Consider the following 20,965-nt stretch of genomic DNA (forward strand, 5'->3'; position numbering starts at 1 on the left):
CGGCCTCTATAATCCTCAGAGCTTCTTCTGGTTCCAGCTTGTCGAAGAACCCTTGAGTCTCGTCCCGCTCGCGGAAGCTGAAGATGAGATTCACGACCAGACCCTTGAATGTGTTGAAGAATCTGAAAGCGTATTGAACAATCTCAAGATGGGACAGGGCGTGATTCTTCGGCTTCACTATCGTCGGCGGTCTCTGGTGCTTGTCCGGCTCCTCGATCCGGACGATCTTGGTCGGGAGCCTCGAACCCTGTTTAGCCTCGTACTCTTCCATGAGCTTGGCGTAGTTCGGTCCTGGATCAGGCGCCTTCATCAACGAATCTCTGAACCTGTCCAGACTCGCTTTGTACAAAGCCAGTGTCCTCTCCCCATACCTTATAACTCCGGTGACGAACAAAAGCACCGCCGGAATCCACATCGGATTCGGAAGCGACAACGCGACGGCGTAACCGCCGGCGAGAAGCTGGAACACGAGGGAGAACAAGTGTCTGTGCCAGAGGGCGTTGTCTTCAAGGGCCAGGGCGGTGATGGCGTCAGGACCGCCGAGGTGTAAGAGAAGAAACGGCGTCCACAGAGCCATGAGCTTCTTGTCCATGAGCGGGTCGCCTGGTTTAGGGTCTTTGCCCTGGTTCTTGGTGATCTGAGCCACCGTGTAGTTGGCGGCCCAGTCGGCTAAGAGATAAGACAGCCAGACGAGGACGGCCACTAGGGTTCTTGACGTGCGGCGGCGAGAGGGCGCGACCAGGATGAGGATTGTCTGAAGGGACAGAGAGAGAATGATCATCCCCCTTATGTTCCATCTGTCCCAGACATCTTTGATGTCTTTGAAAAGACCTTCCTTTAAAGGGCTTATCTGTGGAGGAGAAGCTCCATGGCTCCCAGACATTGTTTTCCTTCGCCTCTCTCCAAGAACAGAGAGGCTTTGGGGAAGAAGGAGAGAAGAAAGGGTTTTTTTTTCTTTTTTCTTTTTTTTTTTTCCTCTATCTTTTTTCTTCAATCAAATCAAAACAAAAGTCTGTCTTTTTCTCCATACAAAAAAAAAAATCTCGTCTTTTTTCTTCGAGATGGGTCCCAGAGTAGTGTGAATGCATCTCTGCACTTTTTTTTTTTATTCTATACATATAATCTCTATTTTCGTGTTTTTAGATCTTTTAATCCTTAATTTGTAATGGAGAGAGTGTATATATTTATTTAAATTGTACGAAAAATGATATTAGTCTAGTTTAATAAACTAAGAAAATTGTGAAATTAGTACACTGTTAATTTCTCGGATAAAATAAACTTTTAGTCTTGGACAAAAATAAATAAATTAAATTCTAGTTTTAAAAAACGGACAAGTTCATAAAATCCAATATACAGAGAGATATGAGTTATTGGGATAAAAATGATGAGTATGGGTGTGTTTTAATCAAATTGTGCTAATTCCCTTTACATTTTATGAACTATTTGCAGGACTAAATAATATATATATATATATATATATATATATATATATATATTCAAGTATCCCTATCAGCAAGGATACATTAGCTAATTATAAAAATTATTAAGTACAACGTTGCGTTTTTTTGTTGCATGTTATATACAGCTTTCCAATACATTAGCTAGGGGATAAAAATAAATAAATAAAAGAATGATTATATATTCGTGTTATTAAAATAATTCAAATGGCGTGGTCTTTCCTTATCCTAATCGAAAACTTGCCATTTTCTCAATTTAAACAATGACCAATAGAGTTGAGATCATGGGTTTTGTATTTTTATTTATTTATTTTATTATTACGAGATGTAAGTCCTAGATAGGAGTAGGCACAGATCGGATATTCGTAATTTTTTAGATATCTATATCCGATCCGCATAAATACTCGATTTTATTATCCGCATTGGATCCGTCATTTACGGATATCCATAATTTCGGATATCCGTAAATATCGCGGATATTTGTGAATATCCATATCCGACATAAAAATTATAAAAATTTAATTCAAATTTAAATAACAATTTCAAATATAAATAAATTATACAAATTATTTAATTTAAATGTTATTCATAATTTAAAATTCATAATTTAAATATTTTAAATCAATTCAAATACAAATATAATCATAATCTATAGTTCAAAATTCAAAAAATTAAACATAATAAATATTAATATTCAAAAGATTAAACATTCTAAATCTCAATATAAAAAAATATTTTTTTAAATAACCCTACTAAACATGTAAATATAAAGCATTTTATATTTCTACAGCAAATTATTTTTATATTTAGTAATATTATTAATTAGTATCGATCGGATCGGATATGTCGGATAATTCGAATTTGATATCCGTATCCGACAAATATTTCAAAATAAATATCCGTATCCGATCTGTAAACTTCATATATCCGAATTTTCAGTTCGGATACGAATCAAATAACATATTGGTCTGATTTTTTCAAATATTATGACCACCTCTAGTCCTAGGTTACAAGGCCCACGTTCCCATTTGCACGGTTTTACTAAATCTTTTTCTTAGCAATTCTAAATGAAACTCATATAATAATAACAGTTAGATCTGTAATACATATTGAACATTCAATTTCGGTGGGTCTTTCTTTATTTTAATTTTAAAAAAAAGGATGACTAACGGCTTGTTGAAGAATATGTTTGCAAAATATGAAACAAAAATATCTAGTTCATGTCCATCCATCCATAATATATGCATAGTTGCATACGTACGTACGCACGTACATACATACATACATACATACATAGGTATGTATAGCAGAGTAGATAGAACATCATTAACATAACCTCGTACGAGTAAAAGAATTAACAGAGGAGAGCATTATGATTACTATAGGGCCAATGCTACTACACAAAAGCTTGAGAACAAGACCGTGTATTCTACAAGCAAGGCCTCACCAGATGTGTCCTAGCAAAAAGACAAGACAAGATAGACTTTGGAAGAGAAAACCTTCACCTGCAACAGAGAGAGAGAGAGAGAGAGAGAGAGACCTTGTGTTTTGTTTCTCCTCAAGTATGTTTTTTTTTTTCAGTGTGAGTTTGAAGGCAAATTCCAAGGAGATTTGGTGGCGATGAGGATTTTCTCTCTTCCATGGGAACCAGGTTCTTTCTCGTGTATAGAAGAGGACCATCTTACAGCACGAGCGATGCTTTCCACTTTGTCTATTACTTCCGGAGAGTCTCTAATCAAAACTGTTCCTTCTGGGCGCAAGATTCTGTCCATCTCCACCATTAAATCTACTAAGCTACACCTGCAAGTTTATATCATAACATCACTTACTTCCCCCCATTGCTTGTAATCCTACCCGAATGGACAAGACATGTACCCGAAGATGTTTTTTTTTAAACTTTTGTTACCTGGTCTTGCTTGACCTCGGTTGTCTTATAAGTGATTCGATTCCAGATACATGGATGAAATCATATGTACGAGGATACGTTGAGAAGGGCTCGCACCTGCAACCGCCAGTAAAACTCTTTAGCAATGGTAATAGAAGATAGTCTGAACATTTGAGGTGATAATGGAATCCAACAACACACGTACCAATCGTGATAAGCACCGATGAGACCTCTGTCGTAGATCACATCAAGAGTTAATGGGTTTCGAGCCGGAATGACGTTCATCACCCACACAGGATCAGATGCAAGTGATGCTGCAAAGCCTCCAAGGAAGGCGTTCATGTCCATGACATTGCGAACAGATGGAGTTCCGAGTTCCAAGTTCAGAGAGTTCTTGTAATAAGCAACACGTCTTGCCCACCGCCTAGCATCCGCCTCAAAGACATCTAATCCATTTTTCACGACGACGGCCCTAGAAGGAGCTTTAGTGAGCCTGTCCGGCCACTTGGGTATAGCCCCCAAAGCGTATTGTCCTTTGACAGAAGATGCCCTGGTGACACACTTCTTCAGTTTATAGTACCTGTGCCACACAGAAGAAATAACAATTAGGATGTCACCTACAAGAAATCATTTTGGACTAATGTTCACATTCACACAATTCTATAAGAGCCACGCTTAACAAGAATTGCATGTTATACCCAAACACATAGCAATTTTTATTTTTGGGAAAATTACCATGCATCGCTTGGGGCCACTGACTCATCACACAACTCAAGTCCGAACTCGTTCTGGCTGGGGAGACACGAATCTCCAACAGGCTTCTTCCAGATCACTGTGTTTCCATCCACAGCAATCAGCTCATAACACAAAGCTCTAGCCGCAGCCTGAAGATCAGCCCATTCTTTGTCTTGTTTAGGCCATTGTACAGGTGGGCCAGAGATTACTACATATCCTCCCGGGCGAAGCAATCTGTCCACTTCGATGAAGTAAGTGGCATCTGCAAATGAGACACAGACCACAATAAGAACAGGTGATAGGCGCTGGCGGATTCTGCATGACGTACCAATGGATCTGTAGGAAGGGAGACTCACTGTGAGCCGTAAAAGGGATCAAGCACCGAGAACAATGCACCAGGTCAAAAGAGAATGCGGGAAAAGGGAGTCTACGAGTGCCAAGCATGGCAACAAATGCAGGTATCCCTCTTTCCAACGCAAACTGAATCTGTGCTTTATGCGAGTCTCTTGGAGCAAATGAGATGGCTAGAATGCCTTGAGACAGTAGAGTGCCTCCAAAGCTTGCTACCTGAGAAGGGATGTAAGGTCCTAACGATACATAAACCGGAGAGCGAAAAAAAAAAAAACAAAAGAAATTGAGATGATTCTTACCCCGCAACCCATGTCGAGGGCTGTTCTAAGGGTTCCTCCGCTTATGGGAATATACTGCCCGAGTTTTTCAATGTATTGGCCAGCCCCGCCAGGGAACATGGTGCCACCGCCTGGGAAAATGAAGTATTCCCCTTCCCTTTTCATCCACCCTTGGTGACCTTTCCTGTCAGCAATTTTGTTGTACGGCATGTTTGCATGCCAAATCTGCAATTTCAACCGCCCAACTCTTAACATTTTCTTATGAAACACATACAGCAGACAACATTCAATCCAACAAAAAATCCTCAGGACCACCTAGAAAACTAGACGGCAGCAAAATCTAAGTAGCTCATACAATGATATGGCAATGGCATTTATAGTTATTGTTGCATGGAACAGGTTTACTTAAGATAAGCCTTCCTATATACCAAAACAACAAACCATCGGGACAATCTGAAACAGTAGGCTCCCTTTCTATAGCTTCAACGAGAATCTGGCCCTCTTATTCAAGCGTAACCGCTATGTAATCATCGGCCCACCATTAACTAGTGAACCCAGCACCATAAACATGATCGCACTGCATTTCCTCAATCCAAAAACCAAAGGATAGGAAGAAGAAAAGGGCAGAGAGAAATCACCTTATGCAAGCTGTCTGGCCACCGAACCGGAATCTTATAGCCAGGAGGAGGAGGAATCAAGCAGAGAGGAGTCTCCTCAGGCAACGGACAATGTCTCTCCCGATAGAAATTCATCTCTCGACTAAGCTGACTGTTCCTCCGAGGATCCTCGCATGGCATGTGATCGACGGCTTCCGACGAACAGTACTCAATCGGCTGCTGATGCTGACCAGCCTCCACAAGCGCCACGAGGCGTTGCCGCTGAGCCGGATCGGAGGCCGTCGAGAGCAGCAGAGCCTGGCGCCCGGAAGCCGCCATGGAATCGCCGAGGGGAGTGAAGATGAGGAGGAAGAAGAGGAAGACGATGGCGAAGAAGGCAGCGGAGACGATGTCGAGGAGCCGCCATTGACGGGAGCCTCGCTTCGAAGCAGGCAGATTCAGGTGTCCCATCTCGCTTCACCGCTCGAAAATGACGAAGCGATCCGATCCTAGATCTTATTCGTCACAGAACGAGGATATGGCGAAAGATCTGAAGATTTGTCGGCGATTTAATTAAAAATATTTTAATCACGGAAATACAGTAAATTTTATCCGGTTTAGTTCGGTTCCGTCCGGTGCAATTTTAATCTCTTGCGTCGTCATAAAGCGTCATCTTGTCCGGTTTTCCGACCAGAGAGAACACACCTAATAACGGTAGTCGTTATATACACACACATATATATATATATATTTAAAAACTCTTTTAGCATACCGTAAAATTGATTTATAAAATAGAAACTTTATTGCAAAGGGAAGTAGGAACTTTATTGTAAAAAAAACGGGCACTTCCATACATAGTTTATGCATATGATGAAAATCCCGTCACACTGATACAAACGGAAACGAAAATGACAACCGTCGAGACATGTCTTTTGGCACCAGTGACATTAACATATATTTTTTTGGTGGGTAAAAGGGAAGAGGGGACCCTCTCTTTCAACCAGCGACTTTGCGAATGTAGGGATTGGAATGGGGCTGAGATGGCCTCAAGGACAAGTCCCTCGACTCTGCCCCCATCCACCCTGCCTTCATCGGCGGGCCCCCCGCCGTCTCGGTTACGCCCCTCGTGCTCCAGCTCTTGTTCAACGATTCTGCCCGACCCGATTTACCGAATTTAAGTCAGTGTACACAACAGGCAGAGAGAGACATTTCATAACTCGGAACTCGAAAAACTTACGAGGACTCTTCCTTCCAGGTGGTCTATATTTCGCATCCTTGGCAGTGCCCTTCACAGGTTTGTTGTTCTTCGTCACATCCTTCAATGATATATTTCACATCTGTCATCTTTCCACTACTCACGATGATAAAAACTCGCTGAACATCAGAGCAACTAGACATGGACAGACAGAAAAGTTACCTGATTAACCATATCCAGCTTACGTTGGACACCAGTGTTAAAATATTGACCATTATTCGCCTTTGGAGTAACATAGCTATCCACTGGCTTATGATTGGCCACAGCCACGGGAAACCTCCTCGTGGATTGTTGCTCGAATGATCCCCTCATCGGCCCAACTAGAACTACACACAAAAAATGAATTAGGTTTGTGGCAATCCAATGTATGCAAACTGTTGTGACTTGTGAGGATAGAAAAAAATCATTAAATTATGGGCAATACCAGGTGGAGGAGTTCTTGCAGCGGTCGGTTTAAGACGGAGAGATGGGGGAACATAGAAACAACTCTGCCATGGAAAATCCCAAATAAGGTTAGGGGGAAGCTACAGACAGTAACAATGACATATCATGTCCGAGCAAACTAAGATATTGATACCTGGAAGAACGGATGCTGCAGAGCTTCTGCAGCAGTTGGCCTTTTGCAAGGATCCCATGAGCAAAGGCGCTACATGATCATGAAAATGGTGGAGATTATGAATCAGAATTAGGAATATAAGTAAACAACGGAGTATTTTGCTATTGAAAAACATTCTCAATTACCGCAATAAGGTTAATTGCATTTCTGCTTGCAGACGGTATCAAGCTTGAAAGGGAAACACCAGGAAGCTGCAAGGTAATAATCGTTATAACCAAATGTAAGAATTGGTTAAACCGGAACTTTTCCTGACAGATCCAGGCTGAGTAGTAGTACCTGAGGAAATTGGAAATTGATAGCTCTGGCAAGATTAAGCCCCTCAAGCCAAGTCTCCTCAGTTGGGCTGCCAATGACACTACATATTTTGTAGATTTCATCTGCTTCACTGCATGGATTAAGAAGCGACAATTCATTCATTCATTCACCAGCCTTTTTACAGTGTTTCTTAATCAGAAAAACATGTTTAAGATGCATACTTAGCTCCAGGAAAGAGAGGTCGCAGCGAGAACAACTCGGCCATAATAGCTCCCATTGCCCACATATCTGAACAACAATCCTCTAATGGTTAAGCAATGGGTTTTGCTTGCAATAACTACACTATTACATCATTAAAAGACACTGGTTTAATTGGCACTGTGCTTATACTAACCAACTTTTTCGGTGTACACGTATGACAGCAGTACTACTTCAGGCGCCCTGTACCTGATGGACCAATACTCATGGTCATAACAAGCACTACGACAGCTATGTACACAAACATACTAAGAAACATAAAAAGCTGAACATATATATTCACCAGAAGACAGAGAAAATATACATGGATACTAATCTTCCAATGAAGCAATCACAGGGAAGTGAAACTTACCAGCGTGTAGAGACATACTCTGTAAAGGGCGGGCTTGAATCAACTTCCCGGGCTAGACCCAAATCAGCAATCTTGATGACGTCTTTAGAGACAAGAAGGTTTTCTGCAACACCAAAAGAAAGAATTATTTCAGTAACACAAAGGAGGAAAACAGAAAATCCATCTCCGTGCATATGTCTTAGTCACTATGCAGGATGACAACTCAAGGCCATAAAATACCTGGCTTAAGGTCACGGTGGAAGTATCCACGCTGATGCATGTATGACAGACCCTGGAAGACTTGAAAGCACCAGTTTTTTATATCAGCTTCAGCAAATAGCTTTTGACGATCCTTCAGAAGCTGGTAAAGATTGCACTCCTGATCAAGTAAAATACAAATAAGACTTAGCGAAACGAATAAAAGTAATGGAAAAAAGAACAGAAAAAGGAATCAATCAACGGTGTACCATGTACTCAAAAACAAAGTATAGGATATCATTTTCCCGGATGACTTCCTTCAGCTTCACAATGTTCGGATGATTCATTCTCCTAAGTGACTGCCAGAAAAAAAAGGAATTTATCAGCAAGCGCACAGTGACCATAACATAAAACTACAAAGAGAGCAATAAATACTACCTTCACTTCTCTCAGATTTATACATTCTTCCCACGAGTAATACTTCTTTTTCATCCTTTTTATTGCAACCTGCCCATGGAAACCTTAGTTAGCCAGAAATCAAGCACAACTTTCACAGGCACATAGATTTCTCTGAGAAAGCAACTTACAACTTCATCCGTCTCCTTATTGATAGCTCGCCAAACAGTCCCAAAAGTACCATCACCAACCTCTTTGATTAACTTGTACCTAAAATAGCAAATACCAAAAACAAGCACCCAGCAACTGTAAATTGCAGCCCAGGAAACCACAGATCATAATTGGTAAATGAAAAACAAACATACCTCTCCATTGCCTTCCCGTTACGCAAAGTATCTCCTTTATTTTATGTATGAAATATAGCTTCTGAAAGATATATATATAACATAAATCTTCCAGTCGTTCTCGTTTGTAGCAAGAACAGGATAATTCAGCCGCAAATCAATGACTCTCTAGCTGGGTAGACTGACCCTTATTCACTTTCAAATCCATGGGATGAACACCAAGGGAAGAGAGAGACAGCAAGAAAAGATGACCAAACATACTGAGAACTGGTAGACACGAACGAACCAACAAGAACGAAAGTGCTGGCTAACAGGAGGAACCCTATGCACGCGACAGGACACTCAGGGTTTCACAAACTCGAGGAAAAGGCCATCACATCCATACTTGTCGGAACAGAGCAGAACAAACACGAAAGGGACATTATCCTTCTTTAACCAGTACCCATTAGAACCAGATTTGGAAGAGGGACTAACAGATCGTGTCTGTAGGGGGCAGATTTGAGTGTTTAGCTAGGGCTATGCAAAGGAAGGATAATTCGCAGACTTCAGGCCTGCAGGGAAACAAAAGGATGCCAGACAAACGATCATGTTGAGAATATAAAAAAAATGATACAGAAGAAAATCCAAAAGTAAACAGCCTATAGGTTTCTGAATATTTTGTGAGTTTGACTATAAAACTCAATCAAATTAGTTTCCTTTCTGAATTCTATTCTATAGAGTCTCTAATTTCCTATTTTTTCCCTTTCTTTCCTTTTAGATTTTTCCAATTTTCGGAGAACAACACTTTTCCATATTTTAGACTTTCCGTATTCTTTTGTTCATACTTCTAAAACATTTAATAATCTACAGAAAATTCTTCTCGTAATGCTGAAAGTCAAACTATACTACATTTAATCCAATCCTGCATTAGACAACAGCAGATCCGTAGGATTCAGAGTCGTACCAAAATGCACATTACACGGAACACAATTTTCACAAATATCATAAAGACATTTCTAAACCGAACAATCATATGAAGAAACTTGTTAAAAAGACCATACCTTGCATGACGCCTTCCCTAAAGATCGCGGAAAAGGGGTCTGAACACTAAGTGCAGTTGACAAAAGAAGCCATGAGGAAATTCGCACGAGATAGAAACCGCCAATCGAGCACTTCTTGGACCAAGAAAACCCGACACTGGTAGCAGTTTGGCAAGAAGCAAACTTGTTCCATATCTCAGAAAATAAAAATCCACCTAACCTGAGAGAATAGAGGAAGAAGCACTTCAAATTGTTAGCAACAGTAAGTATGCATAATAGCTATATATATAACAAAAGAATTCCTCGCTGAATCACATCATACACAGAAAGCACATAATCAATCAAAAGAAAATTCAACAGACTCCAATCAGTACCCGCAAAAATCTCAAGTTTCATCAAATCCAATAAGCACAAATCGAATCGTAAATCACAAAATTTCAGAAAAAAAAAAACAAAACCCAACTTCAAAACCCTAGCGCAACGCAAAATCCCGAACCGTTGATCAATTTTTATCCGAGATCTGAAAAGACGGAGAAAATAATAATCCAATACGGGAAAATTTAAAAAGCCCCGAGATGGATCCGCGTAACCCTTAAATCATGGGAAGAAACAGGATCGGAATACATCAAATCGGACTCCATCGTCGGGCCAAGACAGATTCCATCCGCGACCCCGAAACAAACCAAAAACCAGATCAGATCCAATCGGATCAATACCGAAACACACGAGAACAAGAGAACGAACGAAGAACCAACATCGTCACATCCGCGAAGATACAACCGAATCCCGTTCATACACCGCGATGGAGAGAGATTCCAGTACCTCAGAGCCAAAGGGTAAAACCTCAGTCGCCGACAACGGGAAGATATTGAACCCGGAGATTCTATTCCTTCCTTCCTCCGGACCCGAACTACGACTTCTCTCTCTTCAAGATATCTCTCCTTGGCCTCAATCCCTCGGTGTGCTATTATCGTGAACAAATGTATATATACGTATATAGTGTTTCCTTTTTGGTTCGTAAAATAAACAGTAGACGCGTCCTTCTTCGATAACCGTTAGATTTTGTTAAAGTGACGTCATCTTCAAGATCCACCGTTCGATTCTTGAGAATCACCATATCTTTACGTGGCCGCCTCTTTTGGCCTTTTCCTCCGTCTTTCCTTCCAAGTTTGCATACAAAGGATAAATAGGGGATATTTTCCTATACCAATTTAGTAAAATATAATTTTTTTCTATACGAATTTTTAATTTGATAAAAACCTACACTATATTATCATATGTCCCAAATCTATATACGAATTACCTAATTTTACTGCAATTTACTACACAATCCGAAACGGTGTTAAAATGTCTGTTAATTGATGACGTGGAAGGCCACGTGGCGGCTGACGTGGAAGGCCGTGTAAAAATTTTACCACGTCAGCACGCCACATCAGATTTTCAAAAAAAATAAAAAAAATCAAAAAAATTAAAAAAAAATCAAAAAAATTAAAATCGAAAATAAAATAAAATAAAATAAAAAAATAAAAAATACATATATATACATATATATACATACAAACATATATAAATACATATACATATATACATATATATATATATAAACATAAGCAATACATATATATATATATACTGTATATATACATATATATATGTATGTATACATATAAAATATAAAAAAATACATGTACATACATATATATATACGTGTATATGCATATATATTCATATCTATATACAAATACAAATATAAACATATATACTCCTATGTATTAATATATTTATATATACATGCAAAATAAAAAATATACACATATATATACATGCATCTATACAGATATATATATATATACATACGTACAAATATATTTATATATACATAAATTTTTAATTTGATATACAAGTATATATTCATATATACATAAAAAAATAAAAAATACATATATATATATATATATACATACAAATATATTTATATATACACAAATATATGTATGTATATATATTTGTATATATATATATATATATGTGTATATATGTATGTATATATATTTGTATAGATATATGTATATATATGTGTATATTTGTTATTTTGTATGTATATATAGATATATTTATACATAAGAGTATATATATTTGTATTTGTATATAGATATGAATATATATACATATACATATAGATGTATGTATATATGTATTTTTTTTATTTTGAATGCATACATATATATATATGCATTGTATATGTTTATATGTATATACATGTATATATGTATATGTATTTATATATGTGTATGTGTGTATATATAAATATATTTGTATGTATGTATATGTATATATGTATTTTTTTTACTTTTTTATGTTTTTTTTTGAGAATCTGACGTGGCGTGCTGACATGTCAAAAATTTTCATGTGGCCTTCCACGTCAGTCGCCACGTGGCCTTCCACGTCATCAATTAACGGACATTTTAACACCGTTTCGGATTGTGTAGTAAATTGCAGTAAAATTGGATAATTCGTGTATAGATTTGGAACATTTGACAATATAGTATATGTTTTTGTTAAATTAAAAATTCGTGTAAAAAAAGGTCACATTTTACTAAATTGGTGTAGGAAAATATCATTTTACCATAAATAAATCATAAAATATTTTATTTGCATCCGATGGTTCTCTACGCAAAACAAAATCCCTTATTATTTTAGATAATAAATTAATATTTATTTATTTATTTATTTAAATAGATGGTGTGACATTTTTTGTCAGAATTTGAGATTATCAACCATTCGGACATATCTTTACTTCAATCGTCCCCATCCCATGTGAGATGCATCACGCATGTATTGTTAGGTCTTTTTTATCATTTTAAATTTATAGTAGCACCTCACTTTCCAACATTGAAAGTAAATTTCGACATTTTCAAAATTATTCGATCTTTATATTAAATTCGATTTGCACTATAATAAGTTCAATTTTTCGGTTATTTTTATTTTATTCAGATTTGAATTTATTTTTTTAATTTTAGAGAAATTATAAATTTTCCGCATCATGATTCAACGAGAAAGATTATATTATTTAAACATATGGGCCAAAAATAATGGAAAACATTCATGGGCCCGGTCCATGTTTTACAGCCCAATAGCAACTTTCTCTTACAGATCAAATATATGTTTAGCGGCCCAAACTATATTTTAATGGCCTAATAGGGATGTTTTTAAGATGGCCCAATTCTATTTTATCGTATTCATTTGTTTTTTTGTTTTTAATCTCCAGTAAGAAGCTTTTTTTTTTTTTTTTTTTTTTTTTTTGGGGGACAGAGCAGGACGGAGAGATGGAGTTTTACGACGAAGACAGACCAAGGCTCGTCTTCCAGTCTCGTCCCTCGCCGTCGCCGTCATCCTCCGTCGCGGAAAACCCTAAGAACTTGAGCAAAGTCTTCACCTCCATATCCGTATCTGTCGCTCTCCTCCTCTTCTGCCTCTCTGTCTTCTATCTCCGATCCGAGCCTTTCAAATCTATTCTCCTGTGGCTCTCCCTCTCCCTCCTCGCCGGACCCTTCGCGCCTTCTTCCCTCACCGGCGGTCAGATTCGTGTCGGTCATGGCCGGATCCTTGAGCCAGAGCCCGTCGATGAGCAGCCTGCGGAAACTGAGCGTGAATCTAGGAGAAAAACGGTGAACAAGAGATCCAAAGGGCTGAATCCTGATTTCCCGCCGGAAATAGCGTACCCAGTGCCGGAGATCGCAGATTCTTTGTCGAGAAAAGTGGATCAGAATGAAATCCCGCATTCCGCGGGAACTGGGTCGGCGTCGGATGTGGAAATCAGGGACTGGACCGAAGAAGACATCGAGTTTCTGAAGAAACAGCTGACGAAGCATCCGGCGGGAAAGCCTGGCCGGTGGGAAGCTGTGGCCGCCGCGTTCGGCGGTCGGCACCGGCTCGAGAACGTGATTAAGAAGGCGAAAGAGCTCGGAGAGAAAAAAGCCAATGACAGCAACGATTACGCGCAGTTTCTGAAGAACAGGAAGCCATTGGATGGTAGAATGGCCGAGGAAAAAGCCGAGGATCCTGCGACAGGCGATGGTGAAGTCAAGAAGGAGACTTGGACGAACGGAGAAGACATTGCACTGCTCAATGCCCTGAAAGCGTTTCCCAAGGAAGTGGCGATGAGATGGGAGAAAATCGCGGCAGCTGTACCGGGCAAGACGAAGGCAGCTTGTATGAAGAGAGTTTCGGAGTTGAAAAAAGATTTCCGGAGCTCGAAACCTTCCGCCGGTAGCTAAGATGGGCTGCCTGAGGAAATCCATAGATAGGTTTCTTTGACCTTAAAGGTAATACCTTTTGATGGGTAAGAGAAGAGTAGATCGAAAATTTGAAGTTAGTGGAGCATTTTTCTTCCTAGAATTGATCTTTTAGATGGCCTATAGGGCAAGGATCCGAGTTTTGCCAAGAGTGAGTTGATTTGAGCTTATGCTTTACTGATGGTGTCAGTTTCAGACCAGAGTACTCATCTTAGTCTAATGCGCAGGTGCAAATGCATTAAATGGGTAGGTAGATAAGTTATTGATTGAGAATTGAGTAGAGGTGGTTGAACAGTGGAAAGAATAAAGCTAGAAGATGATGAAGAATCATAGAAAGTGAACAAACCTACTTCTCTTGGGTTCTTGGTGGCATGAATCTTGATGCTGGGTTGGCGTGCTTTGATTATCTGCTCACACCATTGATGGAACATATATCCTTATTTACATTGTTAATTTGTTACCAAGCTATGCATTTTTGTGTCTGGCTGTCTGCTAGTTTGAAGTCTAAATTTGTAGTGGAATCTCATGCTTTTAGTAGAATGACTAGAATTTGTTACAGTAATAGGTTTGGATTGGGAAAAAAGAATGTTCTGTTCTGAATATTAGAAGGAACTGGTTTCGGTTAAAGAACTGCTATCCCTTAGAGACTGATCTCATGTGGATCCATGAACTCTTTAGTAGACCGGCCAATCTTATCATCCGTCATAATACCTTGGAGCTATGCATTCAAGAGTTCAAAAGACTGCGGCCTTGCTTGTGTGGATCTTTACAGTTGCTATCATCAGATCAGATCAGTGTCTGGTGTAGAAGCTTTTGCAGAAGGGGCAGAACTGAATCATTCATTCTATGTTCTTGCAGTGTCGTCTCTCTTCGGTTTATCACACACTTTGTTTGTTTATGCATTGCATGTCTAACCCGGATGAGATTGTCAAATGCAGGAACACCGGTCGACTAATGGCAAGATTTTGATTCTTGGGACAGAACACACTTAGTTAGGATATACATTGGTATCACTAGATGGACCAGGAAGCAGATGAACAGCCCAGAAGAGGCCATTGAGAAGGTGGTGGTGTTTCTGGGTCAGTATCTATGGATATGCAGCATCAGCTGATGATGGAATTGAATGAGATTATTAGCTATTGTATCCAAACTTTTTTGTCTGAAGACTCATTTCAAAGACTTGTCCTTCTCTTGTTCTGTTTCTTGGATTGGAATTGAATTGAGCTGTTTCAATAACACAACATAATACCTTTTGAAATTCTTACCACTTCTTTGTTATACTGAACATTGACCAATAAAAACTAATCTCGGACGAATTCTCGCCGTTGGATCTGATCTTCGGAAGATCGAACGGCCAGGGATGGATTTCCCCGACAATCAATGAGTGGGGGTTCGGTTCCTCCACCAAACACAATTCCTACTCCCCGAATCTAACGGTCACGATTCGTCTGCGAAGTCAAACCAAAACATATTAAACCGGCGATAACCGGTATATTAACCTGCTTAGCCGGTAACTCCGTCTTAAATCCAGAGCTTTTGATTCTCCTCTTTACGCGATCTGTGTCCGCCACAAGTCCTGCTCTTTGGATTTTCCGGCAAAACGGGCGAGAAAATTCTCAGGTGACTTTCTCGTTTCGCCAAACGGCTCCCTTTTCGATTTGCGCCTCTTCATATTATCGTCTTTTATTGCCTAAATTCGAAGGAGACGCTCCGTATCTAGATTCCCAATCGAATTTTCGATGCTTTGGTAGTGAGATGCTGCTTGTTTGCCGATGGAATCCTGTTCTTTTCGTTTCGACCTCATCCTGAGATTTCTTTGTTCTACGGGAAATGGATCGGATGCTAATTACAATCCCGGAGTCGTTTGATCTGGTTGCTTGATTTTTTTTTCAAGGGTTCGCTGTGAGATGTTCACTTCTCTAATTTGCTAAATTCCTTGAATTTGGTACCCTTTTTATGATACTGATTTTTAAAAAAAAAATTTGGTTTCTGAATGTTGGAATTTTTGTCCTCGATCGTGTTTTCCCCTACCAAACTTGGATTGTGTTCGTTTAGATCTTTCATTGGATAATTGGAGGAAATTATGCTATTGCAGTTACATTGATGATCACTTTCTCTCGTGAAAATGCATAACGATTGGTGATGCTTCTTCTGCGTGTATATCTGCAGGCTATTCTCTGAGTGAAAGGTAAGGGATGGACTCCTTTCTCGAAGGGATGGATCGTGAATCATTCGAGTGCCCCTTTTATGCGAAGGAGATCCAGAGATGTCCTTTCTTGAGGAACATCGACAAGCCTACCCACTTTTCGCTCTCTCCCTTGAGTTTTCCCATTCCGGTAATGTTCTTTACCTTAGGCTTCTTCTTCCTGAAATCAGTATGCTTCAATCTTTAGTAATGTAATTGTCGGTCTGGTTGGCTTGATTTTCAGGTGCCGGGAGCTAGAGGTCCGATTTTTGAGGACGGTCCCAGTTTCGATACGGCGTTTAAAGTCTTCCATGGGAAGGATGGGATTGTGCCGCTGTCTGGAAGGTCTAGTTTTGATAATGATGATGATCTTAAGGAACATGAGACTGCTATTGTTCAGCCCACACAATTCAATCCATTAGCAGGAAATGTAGCCACAATAAGCCTGTCGGCGTTTGGCCCCGGAGGGCCTTTCAGCTTCGGCCCCTTCTCGGATAAATGGAAGAAGCAACAGAAGAAACCTAAACCATCCAACAACAAACAAGAGCCTTCTTCAAAGGTACCTCCAAAGATTTCATTCACCATGTTCTCGTTTGTTAACTTGATCTAAAGAAAGAAGAGGGAACTAAACATGAATTTATTTATTTATTTATTTACTTTGTTTGTTTCGTAGTCAGGGGATTCATCAAAGCATGAGGCTTTCGGGGACGAGTGGTTGAAAACTGGAAACTGTCCGATTGCCAAGTCATTCAGAGCAGTGAGTGGGGTCCTCCCTCTCGTGGCAACAGCTCTACGGCCGCCACCTGGCATGAAGCTGAGATGCCCGGCTCCCATAATTGCTGCGAGGGCCGCCCTTTCCAAGACTGCCTTGGTGAAGAACTTACGGCCACAGCCCTTACCCGCCAAAATGCTGGCCATTGCTCTCATGGGCATGGCAGCAAACGTGCCACTCGGTGTATGGAAAGAACACACGGAGAAATTCTCACTGTCATGGTTCGTGGCCATCCATGCAGCCGTGCCATTCATAGCAATGCTTAGGAAATCGGTACTGATGCCCAAGACGGCCATGGCTCTGACCATCGGAGCTTCAATCATGGGACAGATTATCGGGTCAAGAGCAGAACGTTACCGTCTCAAAGCAGCAGCGGAAGAGAGACAGAAGGCAGTGGCTGTTTCGGGGTACAGTGGCAGCCAAACTGAAGGTGTTTCCGGCAGCCACTGCGGTTCAGGGGAAGGAGTGAAGGATGTTTATCATGTCAATGTCGGGGAAATCTACTAAATCGGCCGGTCTCTGTTACCGAAATGGGAAGGCAGTGAAGAAGTCAGCAAAATATGATTTAAATAAGATGATTCCAGTAATCAGATTGTACGGACGAAATTTGAGAATTGGGTTATTAATGCTGAAAATGTATTCATACGATGAATCGTACAAATCATATATATATATATATATATGGGTAAATAAATCCATGACAAAACACACAACTTGCATGAAATTTCTGTAAACAAAACGCTGAATCCGCCAGTCCATCGAAAACTGTTAATGTACTTAGGGTGGAACTTTGTTGATCAAAAATTCAGAAATTGAACTTTTTTACAAACTGAACCGGTTCAGAAGAGTCTTCAGAGGAAAATGTTACAGCGACCAAACCCCCAAAACACCACCAAATGATGCGTAACATGATGATGATGATGATTAAAAAAAAACATAAAGATGAGATAACTTATACTGCAAGAAAAACCAAACATAGAGTACCATTTGGTGCCTGATCCCAAAATCAACACAAAAGAATTTTCACATCTGATGTAGGCGATGTGAAAAACAACATTCGAAACCCCCAAAAAAAAGGATGCAGAGAGAGAGAGAGAGACTGTACAAGTAAGCCTTCTTCAGTAGCCACCGACATGTTGCCTGGGTGGACCTCCTCCGTATGTTCCTTCGCCGGAAGATATTCCGCCGCTGCTATAACCACCACCACCACCCCTATTGTATTGCCCTGCTGGTTCACTCACAACACTTGGACAGTGTGCAGATACATGCCCACTTCCGCCATACTCTTTCTCATACTGACCCACTTGCCTTCCATCCATCCCCGTCTCTCCACGTGTACATGTGGTCCCGCCATTGAACGCTTCCGAGCTGCTGTAGTTCGAGTTCGCCTCCTCTGTCCTGAGTTTATCCATTGCTTCCAGCAGAAACCTCGTATCTGAGGTGTAGTTCACCTTCTCAGCTTTCACCACCGTTGCTCTTATCCTCTGTTCGTCGCTAAACGTCTCCTCCTTGATCTTCAGCTTGAAGTTATACTTTTTGAATGCCATCTTACGGATCACCTCCGCAAATTTCTCGTCATCTTGATGTTCGTGTTTCACGTAATACAGATCTTTAGCAGATATTCCCATTATCTCTTCACCAGCCTCCTGAAATGCTGTGACCCATGTTAGTCCCGTATGGTCCTGTATCTGGAGTTGCAGTATATACCTGTAGTCGCATTCAGCCACACACTGATCGCACTTGTCGCATCTCCATGTCCCATCTCCGTTGTTCGTGACTTTTTTGCTGCAGGGACGATCTCCATTCATGATCGGACAAGCCGTGTAGCAGAAATTGTCGGCTTTCATGTATATAATGGTTGCGTTGACGGTGATCCAGTCAGGCTTCTCTGAGGTACCGAGCTTCTCGTCCTTGATCTGGGAGATCGTTTTCCGAACATCTGGTTTCCCACTGCTGAAACTCTCCCTGGATATGGAGATAGAAGGCATGTTCCGGCCCTCTCTCTCAAACCATTCCTTCAGCTTACGGGATTCGGGAAAATCCGGGTTAATGAGTAGCTGACTTGATGCAATAGTGCCAATTGCCTTCCCGTTAAATTCACTGATCCTACCCGTCTTCACCGCAAGGACCGGGAATGAACCAGAGTCGCACAGATTTTGCAGGTTCTGCCCTTCGGCATTGCAGAAATTACCCCACATAGTCAACTCAACACTACGGCCAGACATATCCTTCAACTGAAGTGCTCTTTTCTGTGTTTCAGTCCCATTTTTCCGCATAATTGATGCAGTCGGGCTGATGGATGAGACAACACCGATAACATCAACTATGTTGTTGTTCTCCATGCTTTCGATATCACTGATGGAACGAAAATGAAACTTCTGGCGCGGAATGGCAGCATCATCCTCATAGCATGGTTGTATTGTTGATGCATTGTCCAGAATTATCTCGTAATCATTGGGGAGATGGTTAAAGTTTTTCTGAGCAGGTCGCAAACTTCCCCTTGAGATCAGATAAACATTACCAGCTACAATCTGGTCAAAGAATTGATCGGCCACAGCATTAAAACACGTAACCCGTATTTCTCCACCATCAGCATCAAGAAGATCAAAAGAGAACACCTTCCCATCCCCACGGGGATTGCTATAGTGCCTGAATTCTGATTTGCTTGTGACTCTGACCTTGATGGTCCACCGGCCCTGGTAAGGATTAAGGGCAGCAATTGGTATTATCCTAGGAGGAGCTTCGTTCCTAGCCACAGGTCCCCTATTGTTGTACATTGGTGGTGGTGGTTGGGGTGGATACACAGGCCGAACAGGACGGGATTGAGCGGTTGGAGGAGGCCAAGATTGCTCGTGCCTTGAGCTTCCATAACCTGCAGTCGGATTACTCCTCAATTCATTCCCTCTAGCTTGTTGCTCAAATCCAGGGTACCCAGAACCAGTGGCAAATGATGGATTTTGGCCAACTTGAGGTGAACCAGCTGCAGCATATCTCCCTGAGTCAGGAACGTTGATTTGACGGCTACCGCTCAATTCATTCCCTCTAGCTTGTTGCTCAAAGCCACCTATATGTGGTTTATCTCCAGTAACCCCTCCACGCTGATCAGTGGAGGCGTGACCAGGATCATTAGGCTTTCCCGCTTGTACAGGATTTCCAATTATACTATATTTCTCTACTACAATCTCCAGTTCAATAACAATAACGATCCTGCAAACAAGAAATCACATTTAAAAGATTATTATATATTCAAAAAAGAAACCACTGAATGGTTATCTAGCATGGTCCTCATCCATCAGTTTTGGATATACAGTCCCCGGTCTCTAACAGTTTCATCTGCTGGCTTTGAAATATTATGACATTCAATAACGACAGACAAGAGTCTAGAGATCCGAACTAAAATCTTATGACGCCATCTGTTCAACGGGTGCTAAGCAAAAGCTCTCAATAAAGCATGCTAATTGGCATATACGGCGAAACAAAATTGATGGGCTTTACGAACTTTTCAACACCGTTAAGTGCTACTCAACCAATCAAGATATATTTGACAAGCCTAAATGTATCCGCACGTTTACCTTCGACCTTGGATGAGATTACAGACGAAACGAGTGAGCTTAACAACCGAACCGGCTTGCAGAATCCCTCTTTTCACAAGATCGTTCTGAGAAGTTCCGAGCATCCCCTGTTGCAAGTAGGTCCCATCAGACAACAACATCCGAAACCTCTCCTTCATCGGCTCCCG

The 20,965-nt window shown here is 40.6% G+C and overlaps 6 protein-coding genes across 7 annotated transcripts in view; 2 read left to right on the top strand and 4 right to left on the bottom strand.

Moving 5' to 3' along the window:
• The window catches only part of LOC104806187, a 3,529-nt gene extending 2,516 nt beyond the window's left edge, over positions 1-1,013 (bottom strand). The window contains exon 1 of the mRNA XM_010530951.2: positions 5-1,013. Coding sequence (XP_010529253.1) covers positions 5-883 — 879 coding nt within the window. The 5' untranslated portion in view covers positions 884-1,013. The remainder of the gene's footprint in view (positions 1-4) is intronic.
• A 1,643-nt stretch (positions 1,014-2,656) lies between these two features.
• LOC104806188 (probable methyltransferase PMT13) lies at positions 2,657-5,848 on the bottom strand. Its single transcript, XM_010530952.2, has 7 exons — positions 5,345-5,848; positions 4,728-4,931; positions 4,434-4,644; positions 4,078-4,339; positions 3,548-3,922; positions 3,364-3,459; positions 2,657-3,257 (listed from the first exon to the last, which is right to left on the bottom strand). Exons 1-7 carry the CDS (start codon positions 5,771-5,773, stop codon positions 3,035-3,037), a joined length of 1,800 nt encoding a protein of 599 aa, XP_010529254.1. The 5' UTR covers positions 5,774-5,848; the 3' UTR covers positions 2,657-3,034.
• Positions 5,849-6,298: 450 nt separating this feature from the next.
• Positions 6,299-10,939, bottom strand: LOC104806970 (cyclin-dependent kinase F-4-like). The gene is made up of 17 exons (XM_010532089.2): positions 10,797-10,939; positions 9,996-10,194; positions 8,977-9,506; positions 8,803-8,881; positions 8,654-8,722; positions 8,485-8,574; positions 8,258-8,396; positions 8,039-8,141; positions 7,823-7,875; positions 7,650-7,716; positions 7,450-7,558; positions 7,299-7,364; positions 7,135-7,203; positions 6,982-7,045; positions 6,720-6,883; positions 6,540-6,618; positions 6,299-6,453 (listed from the first exon to the last, which is right to left on the bottom strand). The coding sequence occupies exons 3-17, from the start codon at positions 8,982-8,984 to the stop codon at positions 6,299-6,301; spliced, it is 1,314 nt and encodes a 437-aa protein (XP_010530391.1). The 5' UTR covers positions 8,985-9,506; positions 9,996-10,194; positions 10,797-10,939.
• Positions 10,940-13,253: 2,314 nt separating this feature from the next.
• LOC104806190 (dnaJ homolog subfamily C member 2) lies at positions 13,254-15,531 on the top strand. The gene is made up of 2 exons (XM_010530956.2): positions 13,254-14,299; positions 15,208-15,531. Exon 1 carries the CDS (start codon positions 13,301-13,303, stop codon positions 14,249-14,251), a length of 951 nt encoding a protein of 316 aa, XP_010529258.1. The 5' UTR covers positions 13,254-13,300; the 3' UTR covers positions 14,252-14,299; positions 15,208-15,531.
• A 255-nt stretch (positions 15,532-15,786) lies between these two features.
• On the top strand, positions 15,787-17,830 carry LOC104806191. The gene is made up of 4 exons (XM_010530957.2): positions 15,787-15,889; positions 16,439-16,605; positions 16,699-17,013; positions 17,128-17,830. Exons 2-4 carry the CDS (start codon positions 16,465-16,467, stop codon positions 17,731-17,733), a joined length of 1,062 nt encoding a protein of 353 aa, XP_010529259.1. The 5' UTR covers positions 15,787-15,889; positions 16,439-16,464; the 3' UTR covers positions 17,734-17,830.
• A 314-nt stretch (positions 17,831-18,144) lies between these two features.
• Positions 18,145-20,965, bottom strand: part of LOC104806192 (replication protein A 70 kDa DNA-binding subunit E-like) — a 3,586-nt gene continuing 765 nt past the window's right edge. Inside the window, exons 2-3 of one of the 2 annotated variants that reach the window (XM_010530959.1) lie at positions 20,799-20,965; positions 18,145-20,433 (exon numbers count right to left, since the gene is read on the bottom strand). In XM_010530959.1, coding sequence (XP_010529261.1) covers positions 18,345-20,433; positions 20,799-20,965 — 2,256 coding nt within the window. In that variant the 3' untranslated portion in view covers positions 18,145-18,344. The remainder of the gene's footprint in view (positions 20,434-20,798) is intronic. The other variant, XM_010530960.1, reaches the window with a different exon arrangement.

Source organism: Tarenaya hassleriana, unplaced genomic scaffold (genome assembly GCF_000463585.1).
Source record: "Tarenaya hassleriana unplaced genomic scaffold, ASM46358v1 Cleome12, whole genome shotgun sequence".
In the NCBI taxonomy this organism is placed as follows: domain Eukaryota; kingdom Viridiplantae; phylum Streptophyta; class Magnoliopsida; order Brassicales; family Cleomaceae; genus Tarenaya; species Tarenaya hassleriana.

Bases quoted from the DNA above. Each gene is read 5' to 3' on its own strand.
- LOC104806970 (XM_010532089.2), bottom strand. The intron at 8,723-8,802 runs GTAAGTTGCTTT...TTCCATGGGCAG, and splicing joins ATAAGGAGACGGATGAAGTT to GTTGCAATAAAAAGGATGAA. The intron at 7,204-7,298 runs GTAATTGAGAAT...ATGATCATGTAG, and splicing joins ATGCAATTAACCTTATTGCG to CGCCTTTGCTCATGGGATCC.
- LOC104806190 (XM_010530956.2), top strand. From the start codon at position 13,301: ATGGAGTTTTACGACGAAGACAGACCAAGGCTCGTCTTCCAGTCTCGT.
- LOC104806191 (XM_010530957.2), top strand. From the start codon at position 16,465: ATGGACTCCTTTCTCGAAGGGATGGATCGTGAATCATTCGAGTGCCCC. The intron at 16,606-16,698 runs GTAATGTTCTTT...CTTGATTTTCAG, and splicing joins CCTTGAGTTTTCCCATTCCG to GTGCCGGGAGCTAGAGGTCC. The intron at 17,014-17,127 runs GTACCTCCAAAG...TTTGTTTCGTAG, and splicing joins AACAAGAGCCTTCTTCAAAG to TCAGGGGATTCATCAAAGCA.
- LOC104806188 (XM_010530952.2), bottom strand. From the start codon at position 5,773: ATGGGACACCTGAATCTGCCTGCTTCGAAGCGAGGCTCCCGTCAATGG. The intron at 3,460-3,547 runs GTACGTGTGTTG...TGGCGGTTGCAG, and splicing joins ATCGGTGCTTATCACGATTG to GTGCGAGCCCTTCTCAACGT. The intron at 3,258-3,363 runs GTAACAAAAGTT...ATAAACTTGCAG, and splicing joins CCGAGGTCAAGCAAGACCAG to GTGTAGCTTAGTAGATTTAA.